At 47.4% G+C, this 19,624-nt stretch overlaps 1 protein-coding gene across 1 annotated transcript; it reads right to left on the bottom strand.

Annotated features, from left to right (window-relative positions):
• Nucleotides 1-1,319: 1,319 nt before the first annotated feature.
• On the bottom strand, nt 1,320-19,359 carry LOC149339792 (trypsin-4-like). Its single transcript, XM_089550997.1, has 5 exons — nt 19,287-19,359; nt 13,498-13,678; nt 8,773-9,142; nt 5,087-5,313; nt 1,320-1,710 (listed from the first exon to the last, which is right to left on the bottom strand). Exons 1-4 carry the CDS (start codon nt 19,357-19,359, stop codon nt 5,143-5,145), a joined length of 795 nt encoding a protein of 264 aa, XP_089407123.1. The 3' UTR covers nt 1,320-1,710; nt 5,087-5,142.
• Nucleotides 19,360-19,624: the final 265 nt, after the last annotated feature.

The raw sequence follows: 19,624 nt of genomic DNA, 5'->3' as shown, positions 1-19,624 counted from the left end.
GAGGCTTTGTATCAGGTGAGTAAACGGCATATACCTTTTAACGTTAGTGCCATGGCCGTAGAGCGAGAGCTCTATCATGCGGCTGCGGGCGTTCACGGCTAAGCAAAAATTACGGCTGCTTAAAAACCAGGAGACCACGGCCGCCATAGCAGAGTTGTCATTTTTAACGGTTACGCATACACCGCATTAAAAAATCTAAATCGGTCCTCTTGCGTGATAAATAGCACTTTCTCATTTCGTCGCGCTATTTGGCTTGATTTGGTTTATGGTGTTTAACGTCCCAAAGCGACTAAGGCTATGAGAGACGCCGTAGTGGAGGGCTCCGGAAATTTCGACCACCTGGGGTTCTTTAACGTGCACTGACATCGCACAGTACACGGGCCTCTAGAATTTCTCCTCCAAAGAAATTCAACCTCCGCGGCAGGGATCGAACCCGCGTCTTTCGGGTCAGCAGCCGAGCACCATAACCACTGAACCACCGCGGCGGGCTCGTCGCGCTATTTAATACAGACAAGAACAGAGCTAAAACTGTAGTCCCTGTAGTCCTGAAATCATTTTCTTTTATTCATGGCTCAAAAAACAAGAGGTAAATGGAAAGACCTTAGCCAGATCTTACTTACTATTTTCTCCAACAGATCGCGTGATTAACGGTGGAATCCCAGTACCCATAAACTGCGCAGACTGTATGCACTAGTGACGTACGTTTGCTTCATCGTTTTCCCCTATGATAATGATGTACGCGCTGAGACGACCTTGCCATGCACCCGGCAGCAAAAGCCAGCGCGGATTTCATATAACACGGAAACGCTAACCAGACGGGAGCTGCACCAAGCAGCCGCCAACTGCTAGAGTGCGGTTGCCGCATAGCTTCCGCCGGTTTAGCCTCTTCGAATACGTCGCGTCATTCCCACAGTGTGGCCCTCTGGTGGCTACAATCGATGCAATCGCTTTTTCGGAAAATTTCGAAACTTCATTACCCTACGTACAGGCAGACACTCCGTGATGCTTCGCCATGCAGCATGTATCATGCTGCGCTTTTACCACAACGGGTACTTTATGCGTCTTGTAGCTTCGATGCGTAAACCTTGAAGCCAGATATTGAAAGGCGGTTGAGTGCAGTCTTTGGCTTATTACCGGAGAATTTGTTTTGTGGCTGACATGATTATACGAACTTTTCTGTCGCAGTACCTATAGCTATCTGTATCTATTGCAAGACTTGCTTGTCGAAAGCTCCATACAAACGTCGCAATTTATTGAATCATGTAAGTTCAGCAGTACATCGGGCTTGGAGAAGTTCTTTCTGAGAATTTTGCGGTTCTTTTCAAAAGAAGACGAGGTGGCAGGCGCGAAGAATGCGTACCGCATAGGAGCCGTTAGCACTGCGACTCGATGCCACACCTCACGTGAAGATCCCTCCGCGAACGAAGACAGTTATCAACTCCGTCGTGTGGACTAACGCTAAAAGGAAGTCCGTAGTGAAAAACATACTTGCCGAACTCGTTCAAACCAGAGGACATTCAGAGGCGACTGTAATAACGACGCAAGGCGCTCACTGTTAACAATCAGAGTGATGTGTTGCTGTTTCGTTATAAAGCCATTACATAAGGTTACTAAAGATTCTCAAAAACTGCTGCAAGCTGGCTAAAAAAAAAATCGGCTAAAATGCTTGAGAGGCGACTTCGTCGAAAGTATACTGTCCTTGTGGAGTGTCTGAAAGCAAAGGAAACCGCTGTTTTAAAACCTTATTAAGAGACTAATGATGATTCCAGTATTAAGAACAGAACGTCACGTCTCTAAATCCAGCTGAGAGACGACAAATGCACAGTTAGAAGGAGAAACACGCTGCTCGCTTACAGGCTACAAAAGAAAGCTGCATAGTTGTCCGTGTTCAGTCTTCTCGTTCTTTATGGCTTTCCGTTGAAGCAGCTGACCAAATACTACGAGCACGGGCACAGCTCACAGCCGATATCCAACTAGTCCATTTTTCTTGCTTAGTTGATTAGTTACACAGACACACGTGTTCGCACAGAAGGTGCATCCGCCGCCGTTTAAAGCAGGCCTGCGAAAACTTTAGATGAACGTGCACCGAATACAGGCTACGCGCGAAAAGAGTGGATTCTGAAGTGTGGCAACGACATAGACGGAAGATGCCGGTGGAGACGAGACGGCGAAGGTATCAGTGGTGAGGGCAGCCCAGTTTGCCCGATACAAACACGGACTACAAGCTTTCCGACTGAACGCACGACTGCCAGCTGATGAAACGAACACTTTCCTCGGCCGGATGCTTTCTTCTTTGCTTTTATTTTAGATCTGCGTTGGGTGGTGGCATTGACTTCGTCAGGCATTTCAACCCGTTGCTCATATAACAGCTATGTTTTGCAAGTCTGTGTTTAATTCAACTGAACTGAACAGACTTGCAAAACATAACAAATAGCAATACTGAGGGTGAAAACAAAAAACCAATGAACAGGGCGGCACAGTAAACTCAAGCCTTGCACTTTGTTGCATATTGAAACAAGTGCATCTGTTAATGCTTGCACTCTTTCTGACAGCGCCCGCTTGCAAAAGGCCGACCTCACTACTTTGCTCAGACCCACATCGAGGATGTTGAACAGCGTTATATCATACTCTTTTTCACAAGGCAGCGAAAAGCAGGCTTTTCTTTGACACCCGTTCACGGGCCGATCGATCTCCTGCGACATGTTATTTCAGTGCACTATCCAAGAAGACCTTTGTGAGAAGTGCACGTGGCCAAGATGTAGGGCTGTTGTGTGCATGCCAGAGCTACGGTAGTCAAGTTTTCAAAATTTCTTGCGCAATATGTTCCTACTTTGTTGCAGGTCATCGCATCCTTCGATTCCTTCTTTTTCTATTTCAGGAATAAAGGCTGCATTGCTGCACATGAATTTTGTTGCCTTGATAAAACTAACTCAGCGGTGGCTCTAATAAAAATTCATGACGTTTTCTTGATCTCGCCTGCGAGAAAACCAGTAAGGTGAAGCGAAATGCGTTTCTGTTGGTCTGCACACCGAATTACGGCAAACCTCGCCGATTGTATACAACTAGGCTGCTAACGACGCTGACATCGTATGAAATATATAGATGCGGCTATGAATTGACTTCACAAGCTTTTGGCGATTCCGGTTTGTCTTCATAAAATCCAGGTGAGCGAAAAATTGGGAAGGATGAATTTGTCTTCTTTATTTGTTCAGCGATAGCTGTTAGTCGCACCTACCACAAGACACGCGACGTTTTGCACCTGCTTGTAAGGCGTCCAAATCGTTGGTCGACGAATCGAGGCGTCAAGCCCTTGTCAATCAGCGACTTCAGTTCTAAACGACCCGACACAGAACATGAAAGTGGAGGTCCCAAAACTTATTGAAACAGCACAGTAGCTTGAAGGCTTTCGGGCCGAATGCACTGTACGAGAGAATGCGAGGGACATTGTGCTTCAGTAGCGGTGTTGGACCCATCACTGATACCAAATACTGAAGTTACGCATTGAGCCGCTTAGCTCACGATATCTTAACCCTTTTGTTGAGAGTGAGGATTTACCGCGTGAAGTTAGCTGTCGGATTGGCTGTTTTCCAATTTTTAAATGAACAACGGCGGTAGCGCCGAGTGGCATTACAACGTGAAGCCGTGCTTCGTTACACCACACACAAGAAAAGCAGTCAAGTCTGGCATTTCACTTCAATCTTACGAAACTGGATTGCACCCACCGCTGCGCACCGGCTGCAAAACACGTGCCAGCCGTCGGGATGCTCGCATCATCTGTACAGCCGACAGAGCAATCCATAACAAGAACAAACATTGCAGCCGCGGCTGCAGGCAGGAAACGCCCGCCAAGGTCACTGAGCAAATTCTTCCCCGAAACAGATATGACTCATAGCCGCCCGAGACTGCGTGGCATGAGTCTGCGCGTTGTACCAGTAGAGCCCAGCGAGGGGCTCTCCCGCTGGGCCTTTGCTTCGTGACCGGTGTATAGATGGCAGTGCGATAAGCAGCTTCTCTGCGGGGCCGCCTCCGGAGCTGTGGGCTGCTTCGGTCCTTTGAGAGCAGCTTGGATACAAACGACGCAGCCTTTTCTATCTTCTTTACAATATTTCTTGTTATTTACAGCTTTCTATCATGTACACACTTATCATTTGCCTGCCTCTAGCGTGCTACAGCCATTAGCTCTTGTATCCCTCGTAAAAGTATACAGTACCCCTGCGTGCCTTATGTTTTTGCCTAGCTGAGAGCCAGGGTCACGTGAGGCCCTCACGTGACCAGACTTTAGAGTTTGTACGCATCTGTGGATATATGCACCATTTTTTTTATTTTAAAGCAGATATTAGTATTTTGCAAACGCAGTTTTAGAACTTCATTCCCATCTCACGAGCTTGAGGCTGCTGTACCATAGAAATCTAAACTACTGCTCCTACTAGTCATGTACAGCAGCATGCTCTCATGTGTCAGTTTTTATACAGAAGGCGCGTTTCACGAATGGGACGCAAACCTTTGTTTGTTCAATGTACAAATTATGGAAAACGAGGCGAAGATTTACAGCACAAGCACGACACCGCTAGAGATGTTAGATCGTGGGAAAAAAAAAATCATCTTCGACACTATTTCGCAACTCACGTTTAGGCCTGATTGCTGAAGAGGTCCTCAACTCAGAGGAAAATCTTAATCGCGTCTTGCCTCTCAGTAAGAGCACCTTTAGCCAAATTCAGTGCGCACCAGCGGTGTCCAAACAAGCTATTCCGCAGACTGCTCTGGAGAAGAGTTTTTGATACGCGCCAACCCATGAAGTACAGTCGGGGAAAAAAGTCTCCGGACCACGTGTTCCTCTAACGAAGCCGATAGCTCTGCTATTAGCCGGCGGCTGGAGATCACACTTGTGGAGGTAAAAGTTAAATTGTTGTTCTTTCATCTCCACAAGTGCGGTCTCCAGCCGCTGTCTGATAGTAGAGCTATAAGCTTCGTTTGAGGAACACGTGGTCCGGAGACTTTTGTCCCTGACTGTAGGTGCAGCCAAGTGCAACAGCGAGGCGTACCCTCAGACGACCCATTACCGGCGATTCTGCGCGCAGATACTCACCGATCGTGAAAAAAAGAAAGCCTGGGAGCGCAAATAGGGGGCGCACCACCTCACGGTCAGTGCCGGTCGGCCATCTTGTCCCGTATCCAGCCAAGGTAGGCGGCGACGCGCGTGTACACTCCCGGGAAGCGCGCGTCTCCGCAACGCACGCCGAATGACGTCACGCCGACCACAGAGAAGCGGCGCCGTGCCGGGTCTTCCACCACCAGAGGGCCTCCGGAGTCTCCCTGCGAACACAACGAGTACACAGCACACAAAGTAGCGCTCGTTGTGTCGTCTTTACATTCGTCCCCGTCCTTATTCGGGCTGATGTTTCATAACAGTACACAACAACACGCGGTCAAACAGCAAGAGGGCACTTTCTGTTGGCTCTGACGAAGCAAATGTGAGCCCATCAATGAATGAATGAGTAAATCAAGTAACTGACTAATCACTTCAAAAAAATTGAGAAGAAACGAATTACATGCTTGGGATGTTGCAACATGGAGGTACGAAACTCAAGAACTGCAATCGGGACTATGACTGGTCAATCACGAAACTAATGCTAGGGGAGAAAACGCGACACAAATTAGCAAATCGCCTTCATTTTACTATCCACTGGTATCAAAAAACAAATATTGCTAATTATTTTCCACTTTCCTGGTATCCCGCTCACCGAATGTGAAAACGTGAGATGAAGAGAAACACAGTAAAATTCATTGACATTTAAAACGTCAAAACGTTGCGCTATTCCCCAACCCGTGGGGCAAAACGAGACTCTTTCACGATCAAGGTATTAGTGATCTGTGCCATGAATGCGCACGAAGTTGACTCCATGGGCATCTAGACAATCTTTGAGACCCTAATCGAATGACAGGCGCTGTACCCAGACCGAACGCGGCACAGTTTTGTTCCATGGTCGGGTTATGTGTGTAGCCAAGCGACGCGATATATTTTTTTTTTATTTCCTGCACTCCGCCGCAGTTTTTTTTCTCCCTGTTTCTGTGACATCTATTGCTCTTCAGCCCAGAACTGTTGAATGGACATGCTATTTGTTCGAATCTTAAGCGTAAACACGAGGTTCTAAATGTGATTGTGGGCCAGATCGAACAGCGCTTGCTCCATTGTTACTGTTGTAAAAGTAGCTGTTCTTGCCCGCCGAACGGAGTTCGACGCCAAGGTTTGCAATACTTTTTATTGAGTTCTTGCCTTTTGTATTCTCTCATTTTCTTTACTGTTCTGTGGTGAGCGCCTTTGAAAACACCAAAAACTTGCAGGCGACGGCAGTTTCGACCACCTGGGGATCTTTAACATGTCATTGCACGTTAAAGATCCCCAGGTGGTGGAAATTATTCCGGAGACCTCCACTACGGCACCTCTTTCTCTCTTTCTTCTTTCACTCCTACCTTCGTCCCTTCCATTACGGCGCGGTTCAGGTGTCCGCCGAGATATGTGAGACAGATACTGCGCCATTTACTTTCCTCAAAAACCAATTTGCCAATTTTACGCCAATGCTCGCGTCTCTCCGGAGCTTTTATCACGTATTCAGACGCTAGTCGGCATTAAGTGCTTTCCTTTTGCATGGTCAGACTATCCTAGAGAGGGCTAGCCATAAAATAGTTATCCTTACTTTAGTTTCTCCAGAACAAGAGAATGTCGCGTTGTGCCTCTCCTGTAGCCTGCTGCTAAAATGATTCTCCCTTCTGAAAACCAGAGGAGCAAAAGTTCTTAAACTTTTGTAAGATAAGACTAATGACCAATTGTTATAATTAAAAATTAGATTAATCAAGGATGCTAGGGCGATTGACCTGCGTAGTTTTGAAAATTTGGCGCTCAGAATTCCGGTCCCTTTCGACCGCTTTCTCGTTCACCAAGGCTCACTACGCAAATGAGGAGAGTGCATTCCAACAAGTGGCCGAAGTTTTACTGAGTCACCGTTAAAGTCTACAAGGTATATTAAACGTAAACGATTATTTTTGAAATGGGCCTTTAAAGTGGTCTCCGCCAAATCTCGCATTACGTTCCTGAACTACATGTTCGGCCGCCTTTCGCACACTGAAGGTAAGGCTGTTGTCCGCCTTCAACGTAACAGCTTTTAAACGGAAACGTAGCGCGCAATGCGGTCGTTATGGATTTCTACAACAGCGCTTTTTTGTCTATTTCGTTGGATTAAAAACGAATTTTTTCTCAAGCATCCACAAAAATCTACGCAAGAAAGCATTCAAATGCCATAGTAGGACTTGCACATCGAGTCGTGAGTGATATGATCGATAGCACGATGAAGCAAGCAGTTATTGCTAACGACGCCCTCGGGCTATATGGGCATTTCGAGTAACAAAATTTGCAGATCGAACGCGCAATATGTGCCATCCACGCAGTGTAACGGGCGGCGGAGAGAAACGTGGCACACACTTGCGGGGAGTGAGGAACGCTCAGAGGTCGCATATATGTGTTTTCTGACATGTCCGTAGGCAAATTTCTGATACTCTGTCTTCAGCTCCTGCATGTTCCAGTTATTGGGTGTAGCTTTCAGCGAGATTGGTTTTGAAGATGATACTGAGTTTCTGCGTGCTTGTAGTACAGTGACCTGTGTGTGAAATTAGACTGCTCCACAGACACACGCACATCAGTTTGCGCTGTCGACGAAGAGCCAAACACAAACTATCGCTTGTACATGGCTACAATCGTCATACGTAGTTTGGCGCATGTAATGAGAGGTGAATGACGCAGCTTCTCCGCCTTCTCCGCACCTTCTAACCACCTTCAAAGCTAACCACCTGTCCCTGTGTTGACAAGTCCCTTCATCCAAAGACATTATACGCGAAGAACTTGATACAGCCAGTTCCATCGACACCGCGAAAGTAGCTGGGGATCACTTTCAAGCCTTCAATCAGTCCGATCGCGTTCAGCCAACTGCGCGTGTTGTCAGAGTCCGCTGCCTTTGGAACTTTCAAACCTTCGTCACACCACTGTCTCCCATTTGCAGCCTAGGAGAAACTAATGTCAAACGGCTCCTCGGTCACTACCAACTGTGCTATCAGTACGGGTAAGGGGATCACGTACAGGTGAAAGCCGTAGTAAACGAATCATGCTATGGCCTTCTAACCTTAATTACGTTTTGCGCAATGAAAATTGGGAGGTATGTGCCGGCTGGTATAGGAATCAGTGGATCGGTTCCCATCACCAAACAATGTTGCATGATTTGGGCTTGTGCAGGCGTGATTGCACTTAGAAGAGAATACCATGCCCTTCTGATATACGCTCGGCACAGAAACTTTCACTGCCATGCGCCCTTACAACTGACCATGTTACAATCAACTTGGAATTCCCCGTAGACAGGTCTGCGGCACATAATGTTTACACAGTACACACGTACTGAACATGTCCTCGCGCCCAACATCTCCTTCCGTCCCCGTGGTCTTTTCACATTACAAATCTCAGCCGTTCCGCTCTAGGATCTTCGTTGCGTTCTCTGGCCTCGCCTATAGAGCTACACGTCGTCCCCATAATAGACACTACACAGCTGCCACAGAGCCCTCCCAGGCTACTGTGTGCTGACAACCCGAACTTGGGTCACCGTAAACAAAAATTTCCACTCACTGACTCTGTTAGCCTATACCTGCACGTGTACTACACAGCTGGTATAAAGCATTGTGACTTCATCTCTACAAGAATTTCTCATCCATACGTGCTGCCTGAGACCTCACCTGGCATGTGTCGACTCCGTCGGCCGCGGCACAGAACTGTTCGTCGGAGATGTCGAGCAGCCCTAGGTAGGCCTCGGCGCACTGGCTTCGCTCCAGCGTCTTCACCGTGGCCTCGCGCAGCTGTGGCGGGCCGCCCACGTGAGGCTGGGGGCGGCCGTCCGAGCCCCATCCGGACACTAGGGCCATGCGGCCCTCGTGGCGGTGGCTGTCGTGAGGCAGGCACACCACGGCGTTGCGAGCCACCGCCGGCCTCTCCAGCACCAGCAGCGCCAGGTCGTGGCGTAGCTCTGTCTCGTCGAACCCCTCGTGCACCAGCACGCGCTGGGGGGACTGTTCGGCACCCCCGGCCAGCCGCAGACGCAGCTCGGGCCTGCGCACGCCAACGGCCTCTCAGCATCTTCACAACTTCACCAGCGCTGCGACGAGGAACAAAGACAGAGAAGGAAGGACAGGGACAAGCGCTTGTCCTTGTCCTTCCTTCTCTGTCTTTGTTACTCGTCGCAGCGCTGGTGAAGTTGTGAAGATGTACCAACTAGCTCAAACCACGATTTTGCGCCTCTCAGCAGCATAGCCGTGCGAAACTGAGCGTTGGTTTTATTCTTTTTTCCCTAATGCATTGGCATTAGAACGCTCATTATTGCAAAAAGTGTCCGGCATTGGCGTTGGCGTGTGAAGCCTTGGCTGGCAGGAGGCGAAGTAAAGAAAGAAAACCCCACTGTCCATTTCCAGAACTGAGGAGAGGTAAAGTAAGAAATGGAAGAGGGAGAGAGGGGAGAGAGCCGAGGGGAGAGTGGAGATGAGGTGCGGCGCGTCACACTGTGACTCCTGGATAGAATCGTGATCGGGATGATTGACGGACTGGATCACGTCATCCGCGCGCATTGTCTGAGCCCGTCAGCGGCAGCGGCTTCTCCGTCCGGTGGGAGCACTAATGCTAACGCGTACTCTGTCGCATGATCGAATGACTGTTATTAATTACCTGCGGATGGAGCATGCGCAGACGTATCAAGCGATCGGCTTACATTAATTCTTCAAAATAAATTTATTCCTGGACATCCGGACCCCGTAAATTGTGTACGCGTAGCCCATATGGTTTGCTTGTAATCCTGTAGAGCGGCTCTTGTATAGCAACCATGGATGCATTTAACTTTCAGAAAAGTGAGGCATGGAGTTGTGTTCTCGCTTTCAAAAAAAATTTAACGAATATTTAATAACATTGCGTGCTGAGAATGCGATAGCATTAAAGACTGAAGTCCGCTAGCTAGGCCTGCTTCTCCTCCTCCTCCGTCACTGCTGCTCGCCGCCTACGCTGGTCCTGTGCATCCGCCGATATTCCATCTTCAGCAATAAACTTCCATGGTCGCTTTCTCCGCTTGCGGAGATTTTTCATTGAATGGTAGACACACGAGGCGTCGATTCTGGCTGTATTCAAACCTGATACGGGCAGCTGTCTATAGGAACTTTTGCAAACAACAAAGCACAGCTGCCAGCTGCTGCCGAGCCTGCCGCTGCACTCGGCTATGTGACATTACCAGCGTCCCTGCCAAATGCCAGCGCACCTGCAAGCTCGGCCATTTCACATGGTCTCATGACGTCACCCTACCCCACCATTCTGGACAAAAACATTTTTTTTTTAGTGGGAAAGCGTTTATGAACGCAATTTTCTAATGCATCGCTAGACTTCACTGTAACAATCAATATATAGGCAGATCTCCCATCGACAGGCTTGCATTTCTTTGCTATTAAAGTTTTTGCTAGCGTCAAAAGCGTTTTCGATTGGTTTTCTATGGCAATCTTAACTATCCGATGCAAGCGATGAAAAAACTAAAAAAAAAAGATTTTGCTACGTGCATCCGAAGAATGGACCATTATTTTCAATATTTCCATAGCAGGAGCTTACAATTTTTCAATATTCAAAACTTTTCCCCAAAAACGTTATACATGTAGACCCCGGCGACCAATCAGCGCTTGGCCATGACCCTTGCCAACTGCCACCACCAACGCACCTGCCAACTCGGTCATGTCACGAGGTCTCGTGATGTCACACACCCCGTCGATCAATCAGGGCTCGATCCATGTCACGTGACCCGGTGACGCCATCACTGTCTCGACCAATTAGCGAATTTTATAACTAACCACGCCGGGTATTTTCCCGTGATGAGGATTCCAACGTTACCGTGTCAAAAGACTTGGAACACCACTGACGCACAGCGAACGATACAGCACGGCGCGGAAGCACACCTCTTGAGTTCTGTACTTTTGACAAATGGTGCACCTTCTCCGGCAATGTCTGGCGGCGGATTCGAGCGCAGTCGTCAAGCTCGAAATTCGCTTTCTTTTTCTCGTTCCTCGTTTCGCTGTTTACGAGGAAGTTGCCTTGAAGTGCTTATCACGCCTGCCTCGAAACAGCTTTCTTCGGCAAAACGCTATACGCGCTACCGGAGAATAAATGCGCAGAAGCTCCAGCCGCGCTTCGGACAAGTGCCTTCGGCTTTTGTATGCAGCCTATGCGTGTTAGATGAAGCAATCGTGTCTGGCAAATAGTCTCTTCTGGCCGTTGCTTTTTGTTAAAGCCGCCCCAGCGGTAAAAATAAAGAGGCTAGTATTTATATAGATGGAGCATTAACGCATATACTTCTTCGCTCAATGTATAATGCCCTCAAGGAGCACTCGTTTCCTCGAGCTGACGCACCATCGCGTACACGTAAAGATCGCATTGCAATGTATGTATTTACATGGACTTCAAATACAGCTACGGTACTCAGATTTTTTTTTCTTTACTCTGGGCTTCCAAAAAAACGCAGCAAGGGCTGGTCACGCGAAAAGTAGTCAAAATGATCAAGACTTCATCTGTAAACAAAAAAAAATTACACATGTCGTTCCTGCGCAGTACTGTAAGACAGGAAAAAAAATGAAACCGGTACGATTGGACTCACAAAATAAGTATAGGGGTAAAAAAAAAATTCATTCAGCAAAGAATTTTTCCTTCCAGTACGTAAACACCATTGAATAAAGCCGCCACAAGCAAACATGACATATGTCCTTGAACAAGTTTAACAGGGTTATTTAATTATTTTTTTGATAACCTAAGCAAGCACAAGTTATCAAGCCCTAGTTACGGTCGCGCAGGCAATTAATTATTTTGTGGTTATTATTTTGTTTTATTAGATCAGTCTGCATAAACTTTCGTAATTATAGAACGCGTGTTGATATTGCGAAACTGAAATCAAGCATTTTGCAACAGCAGTGCGTCTTCGAAATTTGTAAAAACAAGCACCAGAGAAACCAGCTTAGGCTCTGACCTAATTACGCGCCTCAAGGCAGATGCTCACCGCGCCGTTCAGCCTTCCTTCGCTGTTGACGGCCGGCATGCAAATGATTGCGCCTCGGAGCGCTTCACTGTGATAACACGCACGTGAAAACCCGTCGCTTCGAATAACGGCGCGGATCGCAAGCAGTTCTGGGGCGAACGGCTGAACACGGACAGCTGCGTTAAGAAAATGAATTTTTGCGGCGCACATGTCTTGTTCTGAATATAAACATGATGTTAAATATTGCGAACGTAAATACCTTCCGGCTATATGTTTTGGCGTCGAAGTTCTGTTCATATCTTAGTTCAAGAAAGCTAAACAAAACCAGAAAGGATAACCAGAACGGAAGGGTACGAAGATTCAAATGCTGGCCTCTTCTTGTACGTTTGTCCTGCATGGTATCGCATATTTTTCTTCGTAATCCCACGTGCAGTTTGGGCCAGGATTGCATACTTCCAAGTTATTGTTGTGTACTCTCCTATAAGCCAGTTACTATAACTACCTTTTAGAGCGTTAGATTCTATCAGCCCGTTCCCCAGTTTCGCGCCGTCGTTGTCGTCCGCAAAACCACCTGCCTCGGTTGGCAAATGGCAAAGTGGTAAGAGGGTAAAACCTCTCTCCAATTTTAGGGGACATGGGAGGATGGGTACAAGCGTCCCCTGGCCCGGCGCCCGGCTTCTTTCTTTGCTGTCGCACTACAGCTAACGCTCAAACATTCGCGTTCAACACTCGTGACCATCCTGTGATTTTTTTTATTGGTGAACAACTAGTTGAGCACAAAAAAGTTCATTTTGTTTAGCTATACATCTATAGGCAAGATAGAGGTGCGAGTGTAATGCCAACAAAATGTGGCTCGCGACAACTGCAGCTGAGTACAGCTTTCCATGGTATATTTATTTATTTATTTATTTATTTATTTAACCACAGCGCCACAGTGGCATTACAGTGTGGAGGAGAGGGGGGGGGGGGGGGCTAGGTTGTACAAAGCAAAAAAAATTACAAGGGTAGTCACAATGGCTAATGCAAACACTTCATTGACAGTAATATCAACAAGAAATCACAAGAAATGAAGATAAAGCATTCCATTCTCGAACAGTGTGAGGAAAAAACGACATCTTGAACATATCGGTCCTTGATCTGAATTCGCACACTTTATGATTATGATCAACCCGCTCGGATCTGTAGTGTGGATGAAAAATGTACTCCTTTCTAGGAATAGCAATCCTATTGTAATATATATTATGAAAAAAATTAAGCCTTAGCTTTCTCCGTCTTACTTTAAGGGGTTCCCATTCTTACCCGTTTACCCGCGCTTAAGCTGGCCGTGTAACAACGCGGCCAGAATCGGACATCCATGGCAGCAAAAGGGAATGAGTACCCTATGGTACTGCGTGCGCGTATAGTCTATGTATACCTGTGCCGGTGGACGCAGTGTGCGGCCGTCAGCACGTGGCGGGGTGAGATGAGCGCCCCCGCGCATATGTGCCGGTGGCCGCGAAGGAGCTGCACCATCCAGGGCGCCGGGTCGGCCACCCGGCCTCCGACCACACGGCCACCACGGCGCTCCCACACGCCGCACTCATCGCCGTCATCGCCTGCGCGCCGGCAGCGGAGACAGCTGTGCCTGATGGGACCGTATAAGGCACGGGCGAAAGGACGAGGGAATGGGGGTGAGCTAACGGCTCGGAAACCTCACCGCACAGCCTGCCATTACTCCATTGAAGTGGCTTCAAGTGACCCTCGAGGTTTGAAGTGTTGCAATGCTCAAGAAGCCCTTATAGTTCATTTCATAAGAATTAAAAACATTTCAGCGCTGCTGTGAACTCAACCTGAATTACGACGATCGTAATGATGACACCGATGGCGAATATTTATGCCGATGACACAAGCTTATTTTTCTCCCATCACACTTTACCCCTGCTTGTAAAGAAAGCGAATGCAGTGCTTGGTGTATTGAACACTTGGTGTCTAAATAATTCCTTAACTATAAACGTCTCGAAGACAAAATCAGTTCTTTTTCGCCCTAAAAATAAGCCGGTTAATTCAAATATTGTCCTGCAACTTGGTCTTTCAGTCATAGAGGTGGTACCAGTAATAAAAACCTTAGGTATTCTTTTTCATGAGAATATGCAGTGGAACGCGCACACTGACCTCGTTCACTCCAAACTATCCCGAATAGTTGGTATTCTTGCACGTTTTCGTTACTTTCTGCCTAAGCACATTAAATTACTTTTGTATAACTCCCTTTTCGCATCCATATTATCGTATTGCTACTTGATATGGGGCGCAACAACGTACACAAACTTGTCCAAAATCTATCGACTGCAGAAAAAAGCTGTAAGAATTATTTCAAATTAACCCAATGACGCACACACAAAACCTCTTTTTGATGACCTTAGATTACAACCGTTACCGAACCTGTTCAGTGCACTTCTGTTAAAACGTCATCATGCCTTTCATCTAAATAATGACCCTTTCCTTGTAAACCTTGCGACCCTGTCTCCATTTGCGAAAGCATATAGCACACGAAGCAGTCATACATGGAAGATTCCTCACACCCGTACTAACTATGGCCGCCAAATGCTCATGTACACACTACCACACGCTCTTAACTCCTCTGATAACATGTCCAAATGATCTATCAATCAGTGTATGTGTAATTACTCAAGACATTAACACTCGCAATTATGAAGCCGCAATGTTAACCCGATCACTTAACATGTTTTTATGATTATGTAAAGCCGTCGCCATATATATATTGCTTTTCTTTATATCGCTATCTTTTTGTGCCCACTGCTGTATTGCTCTGTGAACGGGGTGCTGGCCTTTGTCAAGCCGTTACAGGCTTTTTGCTAGCACCCCGTAGCATCGAGTTTTGTAACATCATTGTTGATGCTAAATAAATTTGAATTTGACAAAGATGATGGTGGCGCCATCACATTCTGAATATCGGCTTGAGGATTCTGGTTTACAAAAAAATAGCATTCTGCTGTGAATATACCGACTGTGATTTACAAAAAGCGGCATGAAAGTAGGCTGCAAGACACGCGTATGCTTAGCTGCTAAGACGTTGAATGAAAACGCTACTCGAACCTGTATACGAACCAATGATTGACATCCACATGTATGGAGAGTGTAAACTCGGAACACTATATTGGGCAGTCAGTTTTTTAAATTGAAATAAACCGAAAAGTTCTCGTGTAACTACCAAAGACGGCTCCCATAAAGCTGACCAGGTGCGTATCTACAGCTGTGCATTGTGGACTTCCAGAACAGGCGTATACACCCAGCTCTTAACTAAAATAAGTTTCTTCCCGTCACGACTTCTTAAAACCGCCTTTAACAAAATCCCGCCGCGGTGGCTCAGTGGCTCTGGCGTTCGGCTGCTGATTCCAAGGTCGCGGGTTAGATCACGACTTCGGCGGCCGCATTTCAATGCAGGCGACATTCAAAAACGCCCGTGTGCTGTTCGACGGCAGCGCGCGTTCAAGAACCCCATTTAATCTAAATTAATCCAAAGCTATCAACTACGGCATGCCCCCTAGCCGTGTGTCTCTTCGGGACGTTAAAACCCCACACTGCACATACCGCCACCTTTTACAAAATGTGGGCTCATTTGCATCTTGGTATTCTGGTTTTTGCCATTAAGGCCTCTAGCCACTTCGGGAAAAAGCCACATTCTACGGCTATGGGCGCTGCCCTCACAGAAACAAGGGGTTGCTAATACTTACAGATGATCTACTGAGTGACCAAAAAGCACGCCCGGTGAGAAATTATCGTTGTGCACTGGGTGCCTGTCGATTCTATCGATGCCAACAATTCCCGTACCTAAGTGTGTCTGCAAGACACAGAATTGTCATCATGGGTATTGATTAATTATCATCATCAATATGTAACGCCCTTTTATGTAATACCTCTTTGCGGCATTCAATAAAGAAAGAAAAAAACAATCGCTGTGGCTTAGCTTGGTTAAGCCCGGTAATTGCGAAAGCAATATCCGTACCTACGCCATGGTTCAGCTGGTAGTGTAGCTGGTGGTGGTGCTTGTGGTTAGACTTGTGGTGATGCATCGGTTTTACAATCCAATCCCATCCAATCCAATCCAAACCAATCCAATCCAATACAATTCAATCCACTCCAATCCAATCCTATGCAATGTAATTTAATCTAATCTAATGTAACGCAATGTAATCTAATCTAATTTAATTTAATCTAATCCAATCCAGTCCAATCCAATCCAATCTAATCTAATGCAATCTAATGCAATCAAAGTCAAATGAAGGTCAATGGTGGTCACCGTCGCGGCACGGCAAATGCGTGACAGTGCAAGTAGTATTGCTTTCGCAATAAAAGGGGGGGGGGGGGTGGAAGCCGCTGTTCACTTCAAACTGGAAAGACGCGTTGTGAGAAGATAAAGATCGCTGCTTACCAGGTTCCAGCGGCAGGAGACCAGCCGAGGTAGCAGCCAGCGAAAGGCCGACGAGCGAAATCTGCAGCACTGACGGCCAACTGCACGGTGCGCAAGGACGCACGGAACTTACGCTGCAGCTAGCGACGAATTTGGCGTTGAGCAATACTCGTCGGTAGGGCCAGCTGGATACGACTCGGCCTCTTGGAAACTTCACGCAAAACGCCCCTAGACCCACGTGACTGAGTGTATCTTGCGACGTCACAAGTCAGTATACTTTCTCCCACGAAACGAAAGAGAATTGAGTGGAAGCAAAAGTGCTCCGATGCACCTGTGCACTAGTATATCCTCACCGCTAATTTTTTACTCGGAAAAAAAAAATAGAACTTCTAGTAAGTGTGAAATAAATAGAGCGATGTATGTTTTATTAGAAGCATTACGCTGTATTAGCTAAAACAAGGCACCCGCCTACCTAACCAAAGAATGAAGCAACTGGAGATAGCAGGCCAATCTCCGACACCGCACAGCAAGGAGCTATGTTACGGTTACTAGTGCATCAGGAACGCGACCACAGGCTGGTTCCTTTACCTTGTCGCAAGTGGCTTGCTTTTGAATTCCCAACGGTTGTCCCTATATTCTCTCGTTTCAAGCAGTAGCTTAGAAATTACCATATATAGCATTGCAGACAGAAGTATTTCCTCACTTTTATTTATTTATTTTTTTGCAGCATAGCAACAGTGCGCACGCGTGAAAATCTGGACACAGCAAAGCGAAGCTTAATGTCAAAACAGCACTTTAGATGATATTCTAAAAGCTTGCAGCGCGAAAAAGATGCAGGACACAGAAGATTCACAGACAGGCGCTGACGCTCCCACCTTATACCTGACCCGTAAGAAAGCTACACAGTTAGTTTTGCTCCCTTTTAGGCTTTGCAAGACTTGCTGGTGCCCGAACAGCGCGTGCTCTGGAGCTATGTACAAATGGCAGGTTTTGTCAATAAACTTTCAGCTGCGAGCGTTAGCGCCTAGCGGGAAAGCCAATTCAGCGAACTTTCAAATGCGTATATTTGACGTTTGATATTTCAAACCACAATGCCGATAAAGACATTTTAAAAACTGAGTTCACCATCGATGCTGACGACCTTCAATTTCGCAATTTAACCTTGCCCTCCAAAATCCAAAATAAAAACGCTGATAAGTTAATTTGTTAATTAGTCGTCTAATTATTGAGCTCTATCGCGTACATAATGTCCGCCGAGACCGCGCCGATGTAACTCTCGCAGCTTTTAAAATCATCATCAGCCTGACTACGCCACTGCAGGGCAAAGGCCTCTCTCATGTCTCTCCAATTGACCCTGTTCTTTACCAGCTGCGGCCCCCGTATCCCCACAAACTTCTTAATCTCATCCGCCCAACTAGCTTTCTGCCGCCCCCTGCTACGTTTGCCTTCTCTTGGAATCCACTCCGTTACCCTTAAGGACCAGCGGTTATCTTGCCTTCGCATTACATGCCCTGCCCAAGTCCATTTCTTCCTATTGATTGCGACTATAGGATGTTAGCTTTTAAAACAAAAAGCTGCAAACGTTAAAAAAATCAGCCTGCATATAATCCACCTCATTTCACTTGATCAACCGCGGTGGCTCAGTAGTTATGGTGCTCGGCTGTTGACGCGAAAGACGCGAGTTCGATCGCGGCCGCGGCTGTTGCATTTCGATGGCGGCGAAATGCTAGAGGCCCGTGTACTGTGCGATGTCAGCGCATGCTAAAGAACCCCAGGTGGTCGAAATTATCCGGAGTACTCCACTACGGCGTCCCCATAGCCTGAGTCACTTTCGAACGTTGAATCCTAGATAAACCATAATCCAGATCATTCCTTTTGAATGCACGTGCTCCAGGACAGAAGCTTCAGCGCGCCTCTAGCTGAACAGCACCGCGCTTACAAGAGCCACCTTGATGCGTTCTGGTCTCGTAATGACAGGCACTCCAAAATTGTAATAACAGTGTCTCCCTTCAGCTTCTCATGAGTCTCCGTACCGAACGGTGTTGCCTGGACAAGGATGACACTTGACGGCAAGGACACGCCTCGATGTGCTGTTCCCTGGCTTGCGTAACGTCGCAATTCATTCTTCACGATACCCTACCCTAGAGCACCCGCTTAACTGAGTGTTGGAACCTTCCAGGACCACTCACAACGTGCATAGGTGGAATGTCATATTGCATTAACAGCGCCATTACGAGACTCGACAAAGAGAACGCTCGGGTTGCTTCGTCAAAATTATCCTCTAGCACTGTATTAACGAATTAATATCTCGCCTGTTAGGGCGCCTTCAATTCCTTGGAAATTAGATCGCGAGGCTGAACTGAATGTAATGGCTCATTCGGCACTTAACTGCCAGTTGCAGAATTGTACCTGGTTATTGAGCGAGGAGATGCAAACCATGGTTTTCACAGGGGGCCCCATTTAGCCAGCACACATCGGCGGCCCATGCAAGTCAGCGGCCAAAGGTGTGACATTAGATGAACAACTACTAGTTAACACGCACTCGTGCTTTCATGAACAAGCTTACGCTTATCCATGAAGAAGCACGTATAATAGCACCGTCATTGGCACCACGCTAGGTTGTGCGGACACCAAGTCCAATAAGGGAACTAGACGCTCACATTATCTGCAGAACGCCCTCCTTTCGAGCTCGGAAAACGTCATCCCCGGTCAGGTTAATTATTGAGGCCCCCTGAATACAAGCGACCAGGGACCGTGCGGCGGTTCCCGCCATTGCATATCGCGACTGCGCTTACCCGCGTGCCGCAGGTCGTCGGCGGGGGCAGGGCATGGTTCGGTGGCCGTGGACAGCTGCTCAAACGGCAGCATGCGTCAGCGCGGCCGAGCGATTCGCGGAACGCTCACTTTCAAGCTTCGAGGAACCATTCGTCTTACAGCTCCTTTCCTCGCCGAAGCGCCTGCCAGAGCGCTCACGGAGCTGTCTGCGGTCCATTAGGTGACCCGGCGCCGCCAAGTGCCCTTTCCAAAAGGTCTTCACAGTGTATACGTTCTCCGTTCGCCATGCATGCACGTTGAGAAAATATAGGCATGCGGCGAGCCGCTTCGCATGAAAAAGGAGCTCTTAACATTCAGC

Source organism: Amblyomma mixtum, chromosome 6 (assembly GCF_055824585.1).
Source record: "Amblyomma mixtum isolate Tamu chromosome 6, ASM5582458v1, whole genome shotgun sequence".
NCBI classification, from domain to species: domain Eukaryota; kingdom Metazoa; phylum Arthropoda; class Arachnida; order Ixodida; family Ixodidae; genus Amblyomma; species Amblyomma mixtum.
The sequence above is the reverse complement of the archived record's forward strand: the minus strand, read 5'-3'. Positions and strand labels throughout refer to the sequence as shown.